Source organism: Callospermophilus lateralis, chromosome 5, assembly GCF_048772815.1.
Source record: "Callospermophilus lateralis isolate mCalLat2 chromosome 5, mCalLat2.hap1, whole genome shotgun sequence".
NCBI lineage: Eukaryota > Metazoa > Chordata > Mammalia > Rodentia > Sciuridae > Callospermophilus > Callospermophilus lateralis.
In genome coordinates this window covers 64,162,185-64,185,654 of record NC_135309.1, presented here as the reverse complement: position 1 = coordinate 64,185,654, position 23,470 = coordinate 64,162,185, and the positions used below count along the sequence as shown (strand labels likewise).

Below are 23,470 nucleotides of genomic sequence, written 5' to 3'. Positions count from 1 at the left end.
TGTCCATATACAACTAACAAAATTTTTTTTTTTTAAAAAAATGATGCTGTGAGCACAGCATATTACAGTTCATGAAGCAATTTATTTCCATTGGTCCTGGAAAGATCCCAGGATGTATAAGATCCGCCACTCCTTCATGTATAGGGGAGGAAACATGCAGGCGGATGGAGTGGATTTCCCTGGTAAGGACACACTACAGCAGAGTCCCCGCCAGAGCCAGCTGAGCTCAGAGATGCCTGGTAGGTGTTTAAGCTCTGCCACAAGCTCTGTGACCTCGGGCAGGTCATTTTCAGCCAGAAATTAGAACAGTAACTGTGCTGCCTACCCTAAGGACAGCTGTGATTACGCAGGTAAAACCCAGCCTCCCTCATTTCATCATAATGCCGCTGGTAGGGCGAGTGTCAGCATGCAGCCCTGTGGACCAGGGGCCCCGTAGGTCTGCATTGCACCAGAGGGGCTCTTGGGCCCTCTGGGGGCAAGTGCGTGTCTGCTTCTTAGCAGAAGAGGGGCTGCTAACAGAGCCCAGAGCCCTGGACTAGTGAGTCTGCCTCATGGCTGGGTCCAGGGAAGGTGGCCCTGGCATTGCTCATTTCTAAACTCTGTCTCTTCACCTATCATGTCACCAAAATAAAAAATAAAAAAAGAGAGTGGAGAGCGGAGGTGCATTTGGAAGCAGTGGGTTTCTCCAGAGGGAGACTTTAACCTTGAACAAATCCAAGAAAAATTCTAGACTTTGGCCTGTCACATTCCCACCAGTTTAGGAGGCTATGTGTGTGCCCTTTCCTCTTCCCCTGACTGAATCTAGGCTGAATCATCTGGCCCCCAACAATTTACTGAGTAACTAAGGTGTGCTAACCTCCGGGCTCCAGTCTGGTGACACAATCACCCTGTCCCTGTAGAGCTACTCTGAGGTCCAAATGCCACTGGAGATGGAAAGCACTTTGTGAAGTATCCCCCCTGGTTACCTTGCTGGTGTTTATTACCCCTGAAGTCTTAGGGATCCCAGGCTTAACAAAGACATCTATCTGGGTTTGAGGAAGCCCAGGGCCTACCTTGTAGACAAAGGTGCACACAAAGTCAATGAAGCCGACTTGAAGCTTAGGGAGTTCATCCGCCTTATTTCTGTCCATCATGGGCTGTCAGGGGGAGAAAGAGTTAACAGCACTGGGCAGTAAGAGCCCACGCTACCTAATGAAGCATTCTGGCTAAAAAGAAATAAATTGGGGGGGGGGATCTTCATACTAGATATTATGATAAGGTGGATTATTTTCCCTTGAATATGCATTTACTTTTTGAAAAATACTCAACAAATGCCCCCCCAAGAAATAAATAAATAGTGAAAAGTTAAACAAAATTCAAATCCTAAACTCACCAAGTTTCCAGATCTGACTAGCACTTTGCAAGAAATAAGAGGGAATAGGGACCACATCAAATAATACCCTAAGGGTAAAATCTACAAAATCCAGAATGTAGGGAACTACACAACAAAAGACCAATCATCTTCAACAAGTAAAGGTCATAAGAAAAAAAAAAAAAAGCCAGGGAGCAGAATGGGAATGGGGAACATACTACTGATTAAAAGAGACTTAATAGAATAATAACTGGGGACAGTCTGTTCCTTGACTGGGTCCTGATTTGAACAAATCAACTGAATTCTTTTTTCTCAATCAAGAAAAAAGAGCAGAGATTGAGGATTGGATGATATTAAAATATAATTATTAATCTTGTGAGTGTGGTGAAGATATTGGGTTTATGCATGTATGCATGTTTTTGTCTATATTATGGTTATACACATTTTTTTTTTTTGGTACCAAGGATTGAACCCAGAGGCACTTAACACTGAGCCACATCCCCAGCCCTTTTTAAATATTTTATTTAGAAGGAGCTTTCACTGAATTGCTGAGGGCCTCGTTAAGTTGCTAAGGCTGACTTTGAACTTGAGATCCTCCTGCCTCAGCCTCTCCAGCCACTGCTCCCAGCAAAAACCGCAACTCTTTTTGGCCCTCAAGGCTTCCGTTCATGACCCTACCTGTTCCTCTTGCTCACTCTCTCCTATGGGAGGCCCCTCACCCCTACACACTCTTGGTTCAGTTGGTTCCCCCATGAGTGATATGTCCCCCTCCTCTCCAAACTCTCCTCTACTTCAGAGCTCTGCCCTCAGGGCCTTGGAGACACCCTGTATCTGGCCTCCCAGAAAGCCAGCTGACTGTCCCAGCCAAGGGAACTTTCCAGTGTGTCAGGCTCACAGCTTCACGAAGTCTTCCTTGTTCACTCTGCACAGTCAGCACAGGCCCAGGGGGGGTGGACCCCTGCACTGTTGACACTGAAAGAGTGACAAGACTCTAAGTCATGGTGTCTGCTTGTCAGGCTCTGTGCAGCTGAGTGAGCTAAGGACACTTGCACCAGAACAAAGTCCTCCAACAGGAGGGCTCATCTGAGCACATATAGCTAGGCCCCACCCTGAGCTTCTGGAAGGAAGGCCTGTGAATCTGCATCTCTAACCTGTTCCCAGGTAATGAGGTTGAGGGCCATCAGGGACCCTCTGGGCGCCGTGCATTAGGGTAAGGTCATGTATCACTGTGCTAGGGCTATGTCTTTGGGTCAGGATGAGATCACACGTGCCTAGCAATCGGCCAACGTCCCCTGTCTACTCACAATGGGACTCTGCTGCAGCACTGTGCGCTCCAGGTCGCCTTGCTCCCAGAACTCCGCTGCCACCAGCAGAGCCACCTGCAACAGATAGACGCTGTCACACCCACACTCCAGGTCAGAGCCCCAACCCCAATCCTGTCCCTGCTTCCACCCCACTTGTGTTTCCAACTTAGCAAAAAAGGTAAACCCACCCCTGCCCTGCCACCCCCACTTTTTATTGTCACCGGAAAAAACAGAAAGCAAATTCCTCAGTCTTGGCAGAGGCGGCTGGAGCAAAGGTGCGTGAACTCTGGGTCAGACTTGAGAGACTCCAGGCCTCATTACCTGCTGTCAGCAGGACGGGATCCCCACCTCTGGGTCAGGAGGGGCCCATACCTTGCTCTGCACCTCCCAGGGCTTGGTGATGGCTGAGAGATCACAGGCGGTCATCATCATGGCCCTGGGCACACAGGGGGCTTCCATCAGATCAAGGCAATTTCAGGCTGCATGTATGGGTAATTCACTACTCTCTCTTTCTCTGTCCCCCAATAGTAGGTGACTTCAACCTGTTGTGAGGACAGGGCTCACTTCCCTGTTGGGTCCTGAGTCAGGCATTGAAGTCAGACAGAGGTTTTATTCCTGCCTCTTGGTTATCAGAGATTTGACATTAAACCAGGAAACCAAGCTCCCTAAGCCTGTCTGATGATAATGGTAGTTCCCTCACAGGGTAAGTATGACATTAAATGAGATGATATATGTAAAAATCTCTGTGTAGTGCCCAGACACCCTATGTGCACAATAAAAACATATTGTGTTTTTTTTCTATGCACTGGGCACCATTCTAGGCACTGAATAACTATCAATTTAATTTTATTTTACTTTGTGGGGGTGGTATCAGAGACTGAACTCAGGGGCACGCGACCAGTGAGCCACATCTTCATCCCTATTTTGTATTTTATTTAGAGACAGGGTCTCACTAAGTTGCTAAGCACCTTGTTTTTGCTGAGGCTGGCTTTGAACTGGTGATCCTCCTGTCTCAGGCTCCTGAGCCGCTGGGATTACAGGTGTGCCCCACCACACAGGGCTCCATCAATTTCATTTAAATCTCATCACACCTGCAGAATCCCTCTCCCTGGCTGAGCATAAAGAGCAATGTTTCTCAATTTTTTTTTCTCATTTCTGTCCCCTGCCCTAACTGCCAAAAATCCTTTATATATATATATATATATATATATATATATATATATATATATATATATATATATACTTAAATTGCCCTCACTGTGAACTCTTTTATGTGTGTGTTGTGTGTTGCTGGGGATTGAACCCAGGGCCTTGTGCATGTGAGACGAACACTCTACCAACTGAGCTATATCCCCAGCCCTATGAGCTCTTAATTCCACAGATACACGGTATATCTGCTCAGACAGCCACAGACCATTGTAACATCTAAGATCTTCCCCTCCTCCCCTCAAGAACCACCTTTGGCTCCACCAGAGGCTACAGGCCCCTGTTGAATAGGCATAGGGTAGAGAGCAGTAGGACCGGCAGAGCAAGGGCCCTGTGTGTGAAGGAGAGCAGAAGGGGGTGGGGTGGGAGAAAGGGTCCCGAGGTGAACTCTCAGCAGAGTTTCTCACTGATGGAAAGGTGGACAGGTATTCCAACACTGGTGGAGAGAACATAAAATGAAAGGGAGGGGAGAGAAACAAAGAATTGGAGCACGAGGTGGGGCAGAGATTTGAGAAGGCATTTCAGAGAAGATAATCCAGGGCCACGTGGTGTGTACCCTATATCTGGTAAGCAGTGGAGGGTATGGGAAGGTTCGGAGCCTACCACCACTTCCTCAGAGCTGCGCCGTAGGAAGGCGTGTTGGGAGCCCACAGAGGAAGGAGTCGAAAGGAGAAAGTGGGAAAGAAGGAGGGAGCAGCAATCAGGCAGCAGCGGGAGGGCTACAGGGCTGACCTGCAGCAGCACCTGTCTGCAGCAGGGAGCGCCATAGGTGAGACCTGCAGGCTAGGCATGGGCTGAGGAGAGGGAACTGTTAAAGGAGGCTGGAGCTCTAGATTTAACTTGCTGCTTGAGTGATTTTGCAATCAATCAGCTGAACCTGGCACATTTCACAGAGGCTAGTCTGGGAGGCTGTAAGAAAAAAGTCACTCATCAAGTATTAAGAAGTTTAAATAAAAACTTTAATTACATTAGCCTCAAAAATTCACATAATTCTTTAAGCTTTCAGAAATGCAAACATTTAGAAACACCTTCCTGCTTTAGAGTGACAGCAGAATACATGGCCTATGCTTAGGGTCATGTGTCATGGACATGTGAAGCTCATTAGCAACTAAATTAAATCAATCATGCTCAGCCATGCATGCAAAAGTCTCTGTCTTCCTGGTAACTGTCATTGTTCACATATTAAGTTTACGGATGTGGCTTTAGGGGAGCATTGGATGTTTGTTTTCCTTGACAAAAGAGATCACATGAAAAACACTCCCAAAAATGCACCCAACTGTTTTATAGACAGAGATTCAGTGTGTGCAGAAGGTTGGGGGCAAATACCTAGGTGCCAGAATAGCCAATCAGAAACCTCAGGCCCTAAAGACAGGCATTACATTCATGGCAGCACCATTGCTGAACATGAACTGGAGCCTCAGGTGCTAGGCTGGGCATGAATGAGAGGTGGAGGAGCTCACAGTCACTGAAAAGAAAAAATCCAAAGGTGAGAGCCACTGGCTCAGCCCGGAGGGCATCTAGGAGATGACAGTAGAGCAGGAACTTGGGGGTGCATAGGAGCTCATAGATACAGATTGAAATTCCTAACCCCCAATGTGATGGTATTAGGAAGCGGGATCTTTGAAGGTAATTCGTTTAGATGAAGTCATGAGGGTCGAGACCTCATGATGGATTAATGCTCATATAAGAAGAGAAAGAAACCTCAGAGCTTCCTCTTTCTGCCATGTGAGGGTACAGTCAGAGGCAGCTGTCTGCAGCTAGGAAGCCCTCGGCAAAAACCAACTCTGGCCAGACGTGGTGGTACATGTCTATAATTCTACCAACTCAGGAGGCTGAGGCAGAAGCATTGCAAGTTCAAAGGCAGTCTCAGCAACTTAGCAAGGCCCTATGCAACTCGTGAGGCCCTGTCTCAAAACAGAAAAATGAAAAGGCTGGAGGTGTGGCTCAGGGGTAGAGCATCCCTGGGTTTAATCCCCAGCAACCTCCCCCAACCCCGGAAAAAAACCAACAGCAACAGAAGAACCAATTCAGCGGGCACCTTGATCTTGGACTTCCAGCCTCCAGAACTGGGAGAGATAAATGTCTACTGTTCAAGCCACTCAGTCTATGATTATTTTTTATGGCAGCTCAAGCTGACTATGACACTCTCCAAGATGGGGACAGAAGAAAGGACCATGGCAGAGGTGCAGTGGAGAGCATGGGGACAGGGGACCATCAGGAGGTAGACCACAGGGAGCACCCATCTATCCATCCTATGCAGAGATGTGTGCCAGATGCCGCGTGGGGGTGAGTTTTCGTAATCCCTGCACTCAAAGAGCTTGCAGATGTGTTGAGGATCTGCACACCTAAAAACACAAGCTCTGGAGGAAAGGGGGTCCATTCTTGGGGATGACAATGTGGACCTGGGAGGTCAGGAGGGTTTCCCTGATGAAGTGTCCTTTGAGCTGACAACTATAGGATGTGAATCCATTAACTCGGTAGCGACAGAATGAAGGAAAAATTCTAGATGAATTCTAGGCAAAGAGAATGCCTGGAGCCAGAGGCCTGGTGAAGGGAGCCTGGCACTGTCAGAGCGGTGGGAGGAGCTCGGTGAGCAGGAGGGAGCCATGGGAGAGGAGCCCCAGTGATGTGCAGGTGCAGCCTAAGCAGGGCCTGGGCAGAGGGAGGAGCAGGTCTGCATCTTCAGGGCAATAGGAAAAGGTACTGAGCATTTGAGCAGAAGAGTGACACGGTCAGATTTGCAAAATTACTGCAGAAGTACTGAACATACTTGGGGAGCCCAGCAAAGAAGTCATTGCAAAGTCTGGGCAAGATATGGAGGTGGTGATAGAAGTGTCCAGGTAGACATGGCATCTAAGAAGGAAGCTCAGCTAGGCACACTGGCACATGCCCGCAATCCCAAAGAGTCACAGAAGAATTACAAATTTAAGGTCAGCCTCAGCATTTTATAGAGAGACCCTGTCTCCAAACAAGAAAAGTCTGGAGATGTAGCTCAGGGATAAAGCACTTGCCTAGCATGTCTGCAAGGCCCTGGGTTCAATCCCCAGTACTTAGAGGGGGAAATAAAGAATAAAAGCTGGAATGAAGTAGAGACACTAAAGGGCTTGGAGATGCCTGGGCAGCCACAATCTTTCTCTAGAGTTCCTGGGCAACCTGGCCCAAGACTAAACACGTTGAAGTAGGGCGACCAACATGAGAAACTGCTGTGCAAGAGTCCAGCCGCTGTCCATTGGTTCCTGACACATCAAGGGGTCAGGCGTGGACGTCAGACCACAGGAAGCTCATGACATGAGCACTCTGAGATAAAGCACCGGAAGGACCACTGGGGTTTCCTCACGTAAAACCAAGACTGCAGATCAAGGGATCTCTAAAATAAGAAGGTTTATTGAGGCGTGACAGATGTTAGCCAGGAAAAGGGTCAGGTTCTGGGACAAGTTCCCACAACAGCAGCAGCTGGAAAATGTCTACAGCCAGAGTAAAGAGTATTTTTTTTTAATTTGGGGGATTGAAAGCTCTGTAACCCACATGGGTAGAGATAAGACGGGTGGGCAATGTGAAGTGGGTAAAGTTTGGGAATAGAATAGTCTGCACGGAGATGCACTTGCTTCTCACTTGGGGATATAAGCAGAATGTGATGGCACCTTCAAGGTCACTCTCCCAAGGTTATGAGTTATGGCTTCAATATACGTAGGAGCACGGAATAGATAGGGTTTGTTTGTTTTTCGGCTGCACTGGGAATAGAGTCCAGGGGCATTTTTCTTGTGAGCTTTATCCCCAGCCTCTTTTATTTCCTTTTATTTATTTTGAGACAAGGTTTCTCTAAGCTGCCCAGGCCAGCCTCAGACTTTCAATTCTCCTGCCTCAGCCTCCAGAATCACTGGGATTCCAGGTGTGCACCCCCACACCTGGTTAGCAACCTGGAGTAGGTATTTTGTTATTGTTGTTGATTTGGCTGAAGTTGTTAGCTGAATAGTTTCTCTTACCTCTCTTACCTCTCCTCTCCCCATCCCCTCTCCCCCATCCCTCACCTTGTAACTAACTAGGACATCTCAGAATGTTTCTGTTTATCACAATCCAATTCAATCCCAACGCTAACTACCGGGGGTTATACTCCATGGGTATAAGGGCTCAGGCCTTGAAGCCCGCCCTTACTTCAGAGGCTGGCTGTGTGTCACATCCCAGGTCACCACACATCTGTCTCCCTTGGCTACCATGCTGGGATGATGAGATCTCCTTAATCCTCTTTCAGGTTCAATGATTTTCTGGATCGACTCACAGAACTCATGGAAACCCTTTACTTCTCCTTTCCAGTTTACTATGAGGGACGGAGCTCAGGAAAAGCCAGATGACAGATGCGGGGCAGAAGAAGGGGAGCACGCAGACATGCCAGCCTCTGTGTGCCTGCCAACCCAGAAGTTCTCCAAACTCCCAGGTGCAGAGGTTTTCCTGAAGGTTTTCTCACACAGGCATGATGGCTTACCCCATGAGCCATGGAGGATGACTCCATCTCTAGCCTGTCCCCTCCCTAGAGGTTGGAGGCAGGGCTGACACACCAAGTTCTAACAAAAGCCTGGTCTTTCTGGTGACCAGCCCCCATCATGAAGTTACCTAGGGTCTTGCCAAGAGTGACCTCATTAGAACAAAAGATACTCCCATCACTCAGGAAATTCCAAGGGTCTGAAGAACTCTGTGTGAGGAACTGGGGACAAAGGCCAAATGCATATGTCTTATTATACGACAGGAAGTGCCTACCACCACCTTCTACCTAAGCAATGCTGCAGAACACTCCACCTACCCCCAGCTCAAAAATCCTCAAAATATGTACTGTCAGGGGAGAGACTGTGGGACACAGAAAAAGATATGCTGAGTTTCAAAAGAGAAGTGCCCATGAACTGCTGGAATGCAGAAATGCCCAGGAACCCTCAAACCTTTGAGATGCAAAACCCAGCCCTCATCCTTGATCTACATCCTTGATTGCAAAATGTAACATGATTCAAGGGCAATGCACAAGCACAGGGGATATTGGCGTGTGGAGATCAGGCCATGCTCTGCTCTGAGTTCCAATTGTGTTAATAAGAATGACCATGTCTGAATTTATCATATTAATCAGAATCATATGGATGGAGGGGCTTATCAGACTCATACTGGGAAAACCAGGTCCATGAGCTGGGCCATTATCTTCTTTGAGCAGCTGAAGACCTGAGGCTCAGGCGAAGTAAACAACTCAAGGTCAGGCAACCAATACAGTGAGAGCCAAGACTGGAACCCAGGCTGTCTGGCACCAAAGCCCCCAGTGTATGACTGTCCCATTCTACCCAGGACAAAAGCAGTTCTAATTATACATCTAATGGATGGACCCCAAACTGCTCTATAGAGTGCTTCTCAGGAGATAATCAACAGTCACCCCTGGGGAGGAGGGGCTGCTCCTGGCCTCTAGTGGGAGAGACCAGGGATGCTGCTCAGCATCCCACCAACCCCCACAGCAAAGAGTTATTGCCCAAAATGTCCACAGTGCTGGGGTTGCAAAACCCTGCTTTCTAGATCTTCAACATTTTGAACATGCTTAGCTTAAACATTTTTGAAAAATGCTTACCTTCTTGTACCTCTTAAACTATTTTATCACAGGTTCAAATATTTACCAAGGGTCTAATTTATGCCCTTTATGCCATATTATAAATACTGACATTTAAAAATAAAACTGTTACATCAGTGAGTGTGATTGTGTGTGTGTGTGTGTGTGTGTGTGTGTGTGTGTGTGTGTGTGTGTGGTACAAGGGATTGAGCTCAAGGGTGCTTTACCACTGAGCTACATCCTTATCCCTTTTTATTTTTTATTTTGAGACAGGATCTCTTTAAGTTGCCGTGGCTGGCCCTAAACTTGAGATCCTCCTGCCTTAGCCTCCCGAGGCACTGAGATTTCAGGCAAGCACCACCATGCACAGCTACATCATTCTTTAGGTCCAAAGGAACCTAAAGAGCACAGCAATTTGATAATAACCCATCATCCATGGTTAAAAAAAAAAAAAAAAAAAACAAGAAACAAACAAACAAAAAAAAACATATACACAAGGTCTTCTCTGTAAACTCACAGTTCTACTTGACCTCCCCCTTAGAATTTGATCCTAATATTGTGTGTGTACATTCGTATGGATATGTGTGTCTGCCTATATGTATGCAAACAATGCCAGAAAATCTTTCACTGATACCCTTTCATACTTATCTGTAACTGAATACATTCATTAGTTGAAATTATATAATTAAGATTGTTTTCTTTGACAATAAGCCTTTAAGTGTTCAGAATTTTTCTTTTGTTATTACAAAATTAATAAAAAAATCACCAAAATATATTTTCTATTCTTATAATAATTATTAAAACTCAAAACTAGTTTGTTTTTAGGAATTTATCTTTTAATGAGATAGGATTTTCTTTTTCTTTTCTATACTGGGGATTGAACCCACGGGGGCTACCAACCACTGAGCTATATCCCAGGCTTTTCGCTGATTTGAGACAGGGGTCTCCCTAAGTTGCTGCCCTCTAACTTGGAATCCTCCTGTCTCAGACTCCATTGTCAGTGGGATTACAGGCGTGAGCCACTGTTCCCTGCAGGACACAGTTATTTTTTTAACAATCAATTAAGTAATGAACATTTCTTATCGCTAGACTGAAATAGAATCAGCATCTATGTTATGCCCATTTTTCATTTTTATAAGTGTGAGTACTTAAAACCCCTGAAAATGGAGTTATAACAACATCACTCAATTCTTTGAATTCTTCCAAGTTAACTGTTAAAAAATTATACTGTGATCATTATGTTGAATGACCTATCAGCTGACAATTCAATTATGTTCTCCTTCCATTTAATTGAAAGAAAGCTTAAGAATCTTTTATTTCTTCAATTTCTGGGAAGCACGCCATAAAGATTTAGCCAAGACTTTTCATATGACACCCCTGACATTTTCTCAGCAATATTTGGGTTAGCTGTAGACACTGAGAATGGGTTAGATAAATTAAAATGTTAATTTTAATATATATTTGCAGGGCTTTTTAATAAAATGCTTTTATCTTATGATGAGTTTCAATTGTGTTTTCTTCAAGACTTGGAAGCTGCAGGTTTCACTTATTTAATTTATTAAAATGTTTGCCATCCAACATCATAGGAAATGCCAGCCTTTTGCTGTCACTAAGGCAACCAGATCAGGCTTGTTTCTCTCAGAAAGAAGTTGACTTTATTTTTCAACTCAAATAAGCATGTTAGAGTGTGTCCCAATGAAACTCACTTTATCTTTTTTTTAAAGTTGTTTCATTTATTTTCTTTTCTATTTTTAATTCTAAGGAAGGTAGAGATAGATAGATGAACAGGTTTGTAGGTAAATTAGATAGACAGACATGAAGACAGAAGATAGAAGAGAGATAGTGGTGGCATATACTTAAAGGGGAATTTGTATCCTGGGTCTTCCTCTTCCTAGCTTTCTGCTTCCTGGCCACCGTGAGGTGAACGGGCCTCCCCTGCCATGCAATACTACATGATATATTTTGCCACTACAGCTGCAAAGCAACAGATCCAAGAGACCATGGACTAAAACCTCTGAAACCATGAACCAAAAACCAAAGCCTTTCCTCTTTTTTAGTTGATTATCTCAGGTATTTGGTTACAGTGACAGAAAGCTGACTAAGACAGCTATAGAATGTAGATAGAAGTCTGTATAAAATCAGGAACTGCCACCTTCAGTACTTATTCTGATGTGCCTTTGCTCTAATATTATGGTCCCTGGGCAGTGGTATATTTTCTGAAAGAATTATGATTATTAAAGGAACTATGATTTTAAATGAAAGATGCTGCCAACTCATCGTATATCCCAGGACAAAATCCTCCATTCTCAATACCTTGTTTTGCTTTTAAAACAACAAAAAAATTTTAGGCTGGGTGCATGTCTATAATCCCAGCAATTCCGGAGGCTGAGGCAGGAGGATCACAAGTTTGAAACAGCTTCAGCAACTTACTGAGACCCTAAGCAACTTGGCAAGATCCTGTCTCAAAATAAAAAATAAAAAGGGGGCGCTGGGGATGTGGCTCAAGTGGTAGCGCGATCGCCTGGCATGCGTGCAGCCCGGGTTCAGTCCTCAGCACCACATACAAAAACAAAGATGTTGTGTCCACCGATAACTAAGAAATAAATATTAAAAAATTCTCTCTCTCTCTCTCTCTCTCTCTCTCTCTCTCTCTCTCTCTCTCTCTCTTAAAAAAATAAAAAAATAAAAAGGGTTGGGTATGTAGCTCAGTGGTAAAGTACTCCTGGGTTTAATCCGCAGTACAAAAAAAGAAGCCTTTAAATTAAATTAAAATTTTTAAAAAGTCACCAATATTTCAAAGAATACCTCTGTTTTGATGACCCAAAGATTTTTGCACTGGGCCAATACACTACAAGAAAGGGTGAAATGAAGGCTTATCATGTGGCTAGGTGGTGGAACACTTGCTTGGCATGCTTGCAGGCCCTGGGTTCCATTCCTCATATTACCACCTAGTATCACCTATCTTCTTTTGTTAAAGTCGGGGGAGAGGGAATGCCCCACCCACTGTGCGTCTGCATTCTCCTGGTGATTAGTATTAAGAAAGAACACTGGGGGCTGGGGATGTGGCTCAAGCGGTAGCACGCTTGCCTGGCATGCGTGCGGCCCAGGTTCGATCCTCAGCACCACATACAAACAAAGATGTTGTGTCTGCCAAAAACTAAAAAATAAATATTAAAACTCTCTCTCTCACTCTCACTTTCTCTTAAAAAAAAGAAAGAAAGAAAGAACACTGATTCCCTTAAAGCTATTGATGCCCATACATGTTTGGGAGGTTTGGGGTTCCCTTGGGAACACGTGCGTCTCAGCCTAAGACTCCTGCTTAAGATGACCTTGCCTTTTACAACCGAAGTCCTGTTCCTGGCTTTTGAAAAAAATTAAACATCACATCTTTTATATGATATCATTTGTTTGCAAAGGTTGTATGACATTCCATTGTATGAAAGCACTGTCACTTCTGTAACTTGGGCACCAGTTGGGTACTAGGTTGTTTTCAATATTTTCTGGGAATACAAATCATGTGTGTGTACATATATACATATTTTTAGATATATATTTTATGTATATGTATACACACAGAGACACTCAGACACCCATACATATTTACTTATTTTTTTTTTTAAGATACTGGGTATCGAATCCAGGGGTACTTAGCCACTATGCCACATCCCCAGCTCTTTTTATGTTTAAGTTGAGACAGGGGCTCCCTAAATTGCTTAGAGCCTCACTAAGTTGTTGAGGCAGGCCTCAAATTTCTAATCCTCCTGCCTCAGCCTCCTGAGTTGCTGGGATTATAGGAGTGTACTACCACACCTGGTGTGTATGCACTCTTTGGTGCACATGTAGGAGAATGCCTGGTAGGAAATATGTGGGACTGAAGGGTTGAAGAGTAGGGTCATTTGCAATTTTGATGGTAATGTTCAGTTGTCCTCCATAAGGACTATGCCTCCATATACTTCCACCATGGTGAATGAGATCACTTGTTTCTCCTGGCTGTCAAACACAGTGGGTTAAACATTTTCATCTTTGCCAAGAGGAGGGGTAAGAAATCGCAACTTGTTGAAGTTCTGTTTTGAACTTCTCTGGAGTAAGGTCATCATTTTTCATTGGTTTTTTCATGCCTCTGAAAACAAGTTTTCTGGAAACATCTGTTTGATGACCCAAATGGATGTCTTTTGTCCATTTTTGATTGGGTTAGTCTTTCTTGAATTGTATTAACACTTTGCTGAGGAGATGAGTTCTTTTTTTTTTTTTCTGTCTGAAGTGTTGCAATGTTTTCTACAGCCTATCACATGCCTTGTGACTTTGGCCTTGAATTTCTGTGTGTGTGTGTTTTGCAGAAATTCTTAATTTTTATGCCATCAAATCTATGCACCTATTTTTATGATGTGCATTACAGTCCATACTTAGGAAAACGCATCTGAAATTATTCTTTTTAATTCTCTCATACTTTCCCCATCTTGTCTCTCTCTTTCCCTTATTATTTAAAAATTCTTTATTTGTCTGGAATTTACTTTGTTGTACAGGCCACCCAGTTGTCCCAGTGCCCTTTATGATCTTATGCTTTCTCTGTCAGTAGGAGATCCACTTTTAGCACACGCGTGGCCTTTCAAGCATGTTCCATTGATCTGACAACTAACCATGCCTAGGACTGACCTGCCTTATTACTGCTCTAGTTCAGAATTTTCTGACGATTTCTGCATAGAATTTTGGAATCAGCTTCCTAATTCCTCCAAAGCACAGTAGGTATTTTTCTTGGAATCACTTTAAATGAATACCTAATTAGGAGAACAGATAATTTCCCAGTCTTACAATGGATTCAATTCTTTGCTGGACCATTTTGAAATGTCTGGTGGGGCAGCTCCTGGTCTTCCTGGGAGCAGTCCCGACCTGAATCTGCTCCCTTGTTGAGTAGGAGCCGGTCATGCTGCTCCCCAGGATCAGGGGACCTTTCTAGAGGCCTGACTGGACAACTAAAGGGCTGCAGCAGGAGCATCTTGCCTCTGGCCCTCCTTTCCCTGTCCCAGTGGCTGTCACTCCTCTGTGCAGAAATTTGCAGTGCTGTGACTTAATCACAGCTCACTTCCACAGAAGGATCAGGGGATGAATAAACAAGGAAATGCTTCCTTGGGACCTGGTGATCCTCCCTTGAGACCCTTCTTGATTACCAACATCATTGCTGTGAACCCATCAAAGAAAAGCAGGAACCATTTGGCCTGGGCTACATATTTGCAAAAAGACCACAGATTTACACTTCTCACCTCATCATCAAACGAGGTGAATCACAGAAGCACTTTGTGAGAATTGAAAGGAGATACACAAAACTGAAATGCATGCACTATAAATTGTATTCAAAACATAAAACTAATTTGTGGATAGCATGACAATATGGTGGGACATTGTTATATACAAAGGAACACCTAAAACATTAAATCTATATATTTTATTTTATTTATTTATTTTTTTTTTGGTACAGGGTATTGAACCCAGGGTGCTTTACCACTGAGTTACATCCCCAACCCTTTTTATTTTTTAATTTCAGACAGGGTCTCACTAAGTTGCTCAGGGACTCTGTTGAAGCTCACTTTGAACTTGCAATCCTCCTGCCTCAGCCTCCTGAGCAGCTGGGTGGGATTACAGGCATGTGCCACTCTGCCTGGCTCAAGCCTACATATTTTAAGTGACACATAGCTATCACACAAACCATCAATAGCATAGTATTTTTGTTGTTGTTTTATCAAAAAACTTGAAAGTTATATCACTTTGCCACCCAAATCCTGTATTTTACACTTTTTGTGTACAGAAAAATAAATTATGTGGTTTCTTATATTTTTAGTGCTAAAATAAAGACTAAACCTCTATCATAACTTGTGCTATTTGGTTTGGGAATAACTGTACCCTCCCCAATGTACTGGAGGCCTCCAAAATGGAAGATGTCCCAGATCTTTTAAAAGCAGCAAGATCTAACAATGCAGCCTCCCACCTCACGACCCTAGCTGTCGAGGGTCAGGGCTTAGCCCCGTTTCAACTCACATAACAATTTCCTTTCGCGTCTGCTCCAACATCATGTACTGTGTCCATTCCTGCTCATTTTCATATGTCTTAGACTGATCCACAATCTTCTGGAACATCGTCCTCTTCCTACGAAACACATCAGTTTGTTAAAGGAAGCAAGTCTTAGATCAAGATATTCCTGTGCTGCTAACACTGCTCATTTCAGATGGGGGCTGATGAAATTGACACACTTAGCCAAACTAATGGCTGGGAGTGAAGACAGACTCTAACCCAGACTGCGCTGATTTGCTATTGGATTTTAGCAAATCTCCTACCCTGGGTCTCAGTTTCCCCATCCACAGGATGAGAGGAATGATAACTCACAGGGCTATAGTGTTGGGCCTGGCACATAATAAAGATCAATTGGAACTATGTTTGCTATTGTTATTATAATCATTGGTCTTCTTGTTATTAAAGTGAGAAAAAAATACCAACTTGAAATACAGGGCGAGGTCCGTGGCAATGATTGCGATGTCCATCATGTGGATTGCGTGCTCATGCTGTCGGCGGTTGAGGTTTTGAAAGATATTCAGGCTCTAAAGAGAAAACCAGCAGGGAAATGTGGGAAAGGATGCTGGCGGTAGTAAGCCACCTCCCAGTGGTCACCTTAGATGGCGGGAGTTGGTGGCAGCCTAGGCCAATGCAAGGAGGCTGCCTGGGTGCGCTCGGGCTTCTTTTGAGATGAGGCCTCAGCCCCATCGTACCTCATCTCTCAGCAGTGTCTTGCCAAACTCCAAGTGATGTCTTTCCAAGATGGAGGACCCATGGAGCTTGGCCAGTGGGTTCTGGGACCTGAGAGAGAAAGAGAAAGAAAAAGAGGGAGGGAGGGTAAATCAACATGGAAGGGTAAAGATGGAGGTTAAGGACTTTATTATCCAGTCCCAACATCTCTAAATCTGCAAGTAGAACGGCTGAAGTTCAAGATTGAGAAGGATTCTGCACGGGTCCTTGCACAGTGAGACAAGGGAAAATTAGGACCAAACACTAACTCTCTTGGCTCTGACTTTAGCTTTTCTCCACAAGTGATTCTGACCCTAGTCTGGCTCATGGACTCTTTAGGGAATTTGCTGAGCAGTGTAGACCCTTACCCTCAGAAAAAAAATAACAAACCCACATCATACCACACGCAGCTGCAGAGATTTATGGATCCCCTGAAGCCGTCCGTTCATCCTGGCACTGGGCCATGCTTTGAAGATCAGCAAAGCCCTAGGTCTACATTCGTAAGGGGAAGCCACTGAATTCCCTCCAGCAGTGTGTTTGTTCATTTTTTAAGTGTAATAAATATTTGTTGAACACTTACTACGTGATGAGCACTACACTCCATACTTGGATTCCCACAGTGTAAACTGTAAACACAATTTCCACCCTTGGAGCAGCGTAGACTATTGAAAAGACTCAGAAGAATGAGTCTTAGTGCTTATTAGTGAGTCTCAGGCCTCCATTTCTGCATCAGTGTCATGGGGATAACACTAGCCCCTACTCTGTCCAGCCCATGTGGTGATCAGAAGGATCCATCAGGACAGTTCAAGGACTGTGCTTCAGAGGCAGGCTGGAATATAAGCATTATGAGGACAGGCACTGTGTGTTCTGCTCACCATGGTTCTTCCTTAGGCGAGCGTAGTTCACCATCTACATGAGAAGCATTATAAATACATGTGAACGAATGAACATTACCGGTTACTAACATCTTGGCTCAAATTAGGTCAGCAGGTAGGATGGGGAGGAGGAGAGTGCGGGAGTTTAATGTCCTAGTTTCCTATTGCTGTTGTAACAAACTGCCCCAGACTTAATGTCTGAAAACAGCAAAAATGGATTATCTTTCAGATTTGGAGTTCAGAAGTCTAAAGTGGTCCACAGGGTGGCCTCCTTCTGGAGACCCTAGGGGAGAATCTTCTCTCCTCTCTGACCTTCTGCCTCCCTCTTACAAGGACCCTTTGGACTATAAGGGGTCCATCTAGACCATTCCTATACCTCAAGTTCCTTTACCACATCAGCCAAGTCCCCCTCCCACCTGTTCTTTTTCTCCCAGCCCTGGGGATTAAATCCAAAGATCCCTGCACAAGCTAGACAAGTGCTCTACCACTGACTGACATCCCTTTAAAAAACTTAATTTTGACACAGAGTCTCACTAAGTTGCCTAGGCTGGCCTCAAACTTGCAATTCTCCACTGAGTTGCCTCAGTGTCCCAAGTTACTGTGGTTACAGGCGTGAGCCACCACACCTGGCTGCAAGTCTGTTTTGAATGTAAGTCAACATAACATATTTCCGTGCTCTGGGGTTTGGATGTGAACGTCTTTAGGAGGCCATTATTCTGTCTATCATAGAAGCAGAGCTGGATCCCAAGGGCAAGAGGAAGTGGGAAGATGTGGACAGTGGGCCTTTTCCTTGGTCACCCAGCCTGGGGACCATAAAGACCTAGGTGATAAATCCTGGGGTGAGGGTGGGGGAGGGGCGGGGAGCCAGTAAGGGCTAACTCACTTCATCTGGTAGAGGTTGTTGGTGCCCCTGTGGTCAATGTCATGGCAGAAGGCAGCAGTGACCATGGCCAGGGCCTCTAGGTCAGTGAAGTATCGCTTCAGCTTTCCTGTCTGGAAGGGCAATCAGAGGTACAAGTCACTCCTGTGTTGTCGGGGCTGGAAGCAGGGCTGAGAGGGCAGATTGGGGGGAAAGCCTGGCGCTGACCGACATGGTTCTGACCTTGAGGTGAGCAGAGCTTTACCACAGGCTGAGTTTTCCAGGAAGTTGGACTTTCCATACTGAAACTGGGATGATCCCATGCAAACAGGGAGAGCTGGCCACTTATTACTAGGTGACCTTAGCTGGGTTCATGCGCCTCTGGGCCTCAGTATCCCAATCTGCACAGTGGGGGTAGAGGATGTTGCTCTGGATGATTTTTGAGAAACTTGGAACCATCAGGTTTCAGGATTTGGAAAGTTTATGAACGTGGCCAGATGGGTAAAGCAAACCTTCCAAACCTGGTCTACTGGTTTAAGCACAGCCCGGAGGAATCCTCCTTTCCTGGGGCTTCTCCACATAGTTAACCTTTGTTCCTGCTGGTGCAGGAGAAGAGGCTGGAGAAGGGTTGGGGAAGGGTTCTGGAGAGGCAATGCTGACTTTGATCCTACGGAATAAACCAGATCTAAGCTGTGTCCTTGTCACCTCTGGCAGTGGCCTGGCTAGAATGCCTACCTCTGGGTTCCAGTACCTGCTCTGACCTGACATTTCCAGCCCTGCAGGGAAAGGAATGAGGACAGGGAATGTGAGCCCAAGCAGACTTGTGTCATGCCCTGCATGGGGAACGCTTTCCAATGAAAGATAAAGGGCTGGAACCCTCTGAGCCCAAAATACTGATACAAATGCATGAAGGTCTGTCCCCCAGAGGGTACAGTAGCACTGTTTGTCACAGCAAAGATTGAAAACAATGTCCACACCCACAATTGGGTGCTGGGTGAAGAAATCATGGTATATTTAAACAAAAAAAAAAAAAACAAAAAACAGCCCTATCTGCACCTGTGGGCTCCACATTTGTGGATTCAACCACCTACAGACCAAAAATATGTATTTTAAAAAATCTGTCTGTATTAAACATATACTAACTTTTTTCTGCAGTTGTTCCCTAAACATTACAACATAATAACTATTTTTAATAGCATTTATTTTTTCTTTTCTTTCTCTTTCTTTCTTTCTTGGTACTGAAAATTGAACCCAGGGGCACTTAACCACTGAGTCACATCCCCAGCCCTTTATATATTTTATTTTCAGACACATTCTCATAAGTTGCTTAGGGCCTTGCTATGTTACTGAGGCTGGCCTGGAACTTGTGATCCTCCTGCCTCAGCCTCCTAAATTGCTGGGATTACAGGCACACCACTATGCCCAGCCACTTATATTTCCATTTTATTAGGTACTAAATGTGATCTAGAGATGATTTAATGTATATAAGAGGATTGTGCAGCTTATATGGAAATACTATGCCATTATATAAGGGACTTGAGCATCTGCAGATTTTAGTATGTGTGGGGAGGAGAGTCCTAGAAAAAAAAAAAAACACCCATGGATATCAAGGATGACTGTTTTATGCAGCTGTAAAATTAAAACATGGATGAACCTTGAAGACATTAAGCCAGACAGAGAAGAACAAATACTGTGTGATTCCATTTACATGAAGGCCTAGAGTAGTCAAATTCATAGAGATAGAAAACAGAATAGTGGCTATCAGGGACTGCAGAATAGAGAGAGTTGCAGTTATTATTTAATGGGTATAGAGTTTGAAACGATAAAAAGTTTTAGTGTACATGTTGTATGACACTGTGAATGTACTTGATGTCTCTGAATCATACATGCAAAATTGATTAAAATGGTAAAATTGGTGTGTTGCATATAATAGAAAATGTGTTTTATATGTATGTATGCATATATAATGAAAGAGTATGATTTACCTATAAAATGGAAGAATGTGATAATATACATTTTCAAATGAAAAACAGAATAATATCCCATTGCTTATAAACAAACTAAATGGTGTGCATGTTTCTGTATGTGTGTGTGTGTGTGTGTGTGTGTGTGTGTGTATGCAAGTGTATACAAAAAGAAAATTTGGAAGGACTTGTGCCTTGGTTATCTCCAAATGACAGACCAGGATTGGGATAGACTGCAGCTTCCTTTCATGTTTTATTTGCTACATTTCTTTATTCTTGGGATTCTTTTATGCATGTACTACTTTCGGAATTCTTAAAAGGCAGTAGAGGATAACAATGCTGTCACTGCCATATGGAGTCTGCATGAGGTTGTCCCACGTAACCTGGGCCCACAGCCCAGGCAGATCCTCTCACCCTGCGGACCAGGCCTGCCCTGCTTACCACCAGCAAGGAGAACATGGTCTGTCCCACGTTGAAGCCGTGCCGCCAGTTGTGGTAGGTGATCTTGCGATAGCCCTTACTCAGGGAGTACATGAACCGTACCAGGGCCTGTGAATATACCCACGTCAGCGAGACAGTGCACACCTGCCCAAGTGCTCAGGGCTCTCCATTGCTAGAAGACAGTAGGAGGTGGGAACTAGCAGCAGATGCGGAAATGCTATGAAAGCACTTTGCTCCATGCTATGAAGATGTCTGTTGTTGCTAGAAACAAAGTAAGAGAGAATCATCCCCCTTATCCCGAGGGTCAAGCATCCATCAGTGATTCCCAAATTGTGCCTCAGAGAGCAATTGTCCTCAGAGACACTAACAGGTGCTTCACAGCAGCAGCAAAAAGGGTTCTTTAATCCTGTGGTTCTCCAACTTGCGAGCACATCAAAATTACCTTGGAGGGCTTATTAAAATCGGTTCTAGGGGTGTGTGTGTGTGAGAGAGAGAGAGCGAGAGAGAGAGAGAGAGAGAGAGAGAGAGAGAGAGATTCTAACAACTTCTCAGATGGTGCTGATGTACTCTGAAGCAACACTTTGAGAACCATTACTTAATGAAAGTCTGGGAAACTCTGAAGACCATGCATACCTCCCATCCCACTGTCTCAGCCAGTCCCCATCAACCAGACTCAGTGAACACTCATAAGGAATCCTGCAGGGAAAGAGCCCTGATTTAAATGGATTTAGCCCACGTTTCCCACCCTAGTCAGATATCTATTTATTCCCTGCCTTCAGAACGCAGTGCTCAGAACCCACTGCAAGAAACCAAAGCTCTGAAGATCCCAAGTTCAGAGGAACAGCGTGTCTCTTTTCTAATAAAAAATTCAACCATGCAACATGGTGACTGCTTTAAACCCCAACACTGAGGCCACACTCTTTTAAAGGTACTTTACAAATGGAGGGATCTTTATTTATTTTTTTCCTAAGCAAGAGGGAAAAAAAAAAAAAAACGGAAAATCACAGATGTTTGTTTTGATCTCACCTCTTGTGGAATGTGGAATTTCTCCACCACTTTGAGCTCATAATACATCTGTATCCCACATTTCACCAGCTCCAGTTCTGTGAGGGGCAAGTCACTGAAGTGGAATTTATTAATTTCATATTTCTCTACATCTGGCAGCTCTCCCCGCTGAAAAAGGAATGGAGTCAAGGGATTAGGGGATAGGAAGTGTTAGGGATAGGAAGTGTTCCTGGGTCTCCCTGCCACCCACCACCCTGTTTCCATCCTGGGGTCCTGGGAGGATCAGAATAGAGTGGTAGGAACACGCTTTGAAGACAGTAATGCACACACGCTCAGGAGCACCCTGAGCAGATAACACATCAGGGCCTGTTCTGTTCCAGCTCCTCTTACCAGGATCTCAGTTAGCTCCTCTTCCTCACAGTCCCATGGCTCCTTCCCATACACCTCTCTAGTTTTCTGCCAGCCCCAAAACAGGAGAGAAAAAAGAAATGTTATTATATTGAAAACTTGATATGCCTCCACTTTTCCATTTCCATTTTTTCCCTTCCTTCAAAGTTTTTTCATCAGAACCACCCACTCAAAGAAACTGCCATTCAACATTCATTGATGAGCATATTCAAAGTCACGGGATTTGGCACTATGAAGACCTGCATCCAAATTTGAGCTCTGCATTATCAAATGCCTTTGAAGCTCAATTTCTTCATCTATAAAATGGGGATAGTTAAAGCCTTTAACCTGTAAGTTAAAATTTGTGCAATCAGGCCTTGTAGCACATATAGCACGTATCAATTGTGCAAGGTCCATTTTTTTTCTAATTTTTATTATTTTTTTCCAGTCCTGGGGATTGAACCCAAGGGTCCTCTACCACTGAGCTACATCCCAATTCTTTCCTTTTATTTTATTTTACTTTTTAATGTGGTACGATCTTTCTCAGTTGCGAAGGCTGGCTTCTGACTTGTGATCCTCCCACCTCAGTCTCTCCTATGGTTGAGATGACAGGTATGTACCACCACCTCCAGCCACAGAGTCATTTTTTAAAAAAATATGTACAACTGAATTAAATAATGCATGTAAAGCACTTAGCATGGTATGTGGCACATAGTATGCACCAAAATAAAATCATGCTGCTAATATTTTTATTGTTTTAATTACTGACTGAGAGTAAGAAGGATTTGGCCATGATCCTGGCACTTTCTCTCTGGGTGACTTCTCTCTCTGGGCTTATTCCCTAGATACCAGAGGAACAGGGAACCTGGACCCAGTTATTTGTTTCTGATTTCTTGGCCCAGAGTAAAATCTGTTAGCTTTCAACTTAGGCTAATTCTCCATACATATCCATCATTTGACTGAAACTTATGAACTGAGACAAGCTAACCATGAGGAAAATCATCCAAACTGGATATTTTGTCCTCAGAATTTATCAGATATTGGTATTAAATGATCAATTTGTTACATCATTTTCACAGCTTAAGAAACTTTCTTTGAGAATACTGACCTATGTTTTTTTCAACTTGAGAGGTCTATAAGCCAAGGTCTTGGGAGCTTGGCTGGGCATCATAGCCAATACCACTTGGCTAACTCAGTGTACTATTAAGACCTTGGTCTCTTTAAGACCAAAACCTCAGGAACAATGAATCAACAATTCTCACACATCCTCGAAAGCATCTAGTCCGATTTCCCACTCCAGGGAGCAATGTTCTCTGCAGCATCCCTGATGCATGTCATCCAGTGTTTATGTGGATGACTCTCGTGTTGGGGTGCTCATCACCTCCTGAGACAGCCCATTCATGAGAGAAGTGGAGAATTTATTCATTATTATGATAAAGGTTAAGTGAGACCTGTTCACAGTCTAGGTGATTTGGGGACAAGTTCTTTCCACTTTGGGGGCCTTGATTTCTTCATTTTTTTACAATAAAGATAGAAATCTTTATCCTGCCCATCTTATGGGACTAATAACTTGAAAGGATCAAAAAAGAGCCCAAATGTGAATTTGCTTTATAAAATGTAAAGTGGCGAGGACTCCTTATTCATTATGAACTACTTCTTTGCACACCAAACTCTTCTGTGACTTTCTTGGGTCTTCTATGAGCTAACCACAGAGAGAGGCTCTGAGAAACTGACC

General features: G+C 44.1%; 1 protein-coding gene across 2 annotated transcripts in view; it reads right to left on the bottom strand.

Annotated features, from left to right (window-relative positions):
- The window catches only part of Pde6a (phosphodiesterase 6A), a 70,886-nt gene that overhangs the window by 2,945 nt on the left and 44,471 nt on the right, over nucleotides 1-23,470 (bottom strand). For both annotated transcript variants that reach the window (XM_076855933.2, XM_076855934.1), the window contains 10 exons: nucleotides 21,739-21,804; nucleotides 21,370-21,516; nucleotides 20,344-20,451; nucleotides 17,963-18,072; nucleotides 16,189-16,276; nucleotides 15,920-16,020; nucleotides 15,464-15,571; nucleotides 3,028-3,091; nucleotides 2,656-2,730; nucleotides 1,053-1,136 (listed from right to left, as the gene is read on the bottom strand). In XM_076855933.2, coding sequence (XP_076712048.1) covers nucleotides 1,053-1,136; nucleotides 2,656-2,730; nucleotides 3,028-3,091; nucleotides 15,464-15,571; nucleotides 15,920-16,020; nucleotides 16,189-16,276; nucleotides 17,963-18,072; nucleotides 20,344-20,451; nucleotides 21,370-21,516; nucleotides 21,739-21,804 — 951 coding nt within the window. The remainder of the gene's footprint in view (nucleotides 1-1,052; nucleotides 1,137-2,655; nucleotides 2,731-3,027; nucleotides 3,092-15,463; nucleotides 15,572-15,919; nucleotides 16,021-16,188; nucleotides 16,277-17,962; nucleotides 18,073-20,343; nucleotides 20,452-21,369; nucleotides 21,517-21,738; nucleotides 21,805-23,470) is intronic.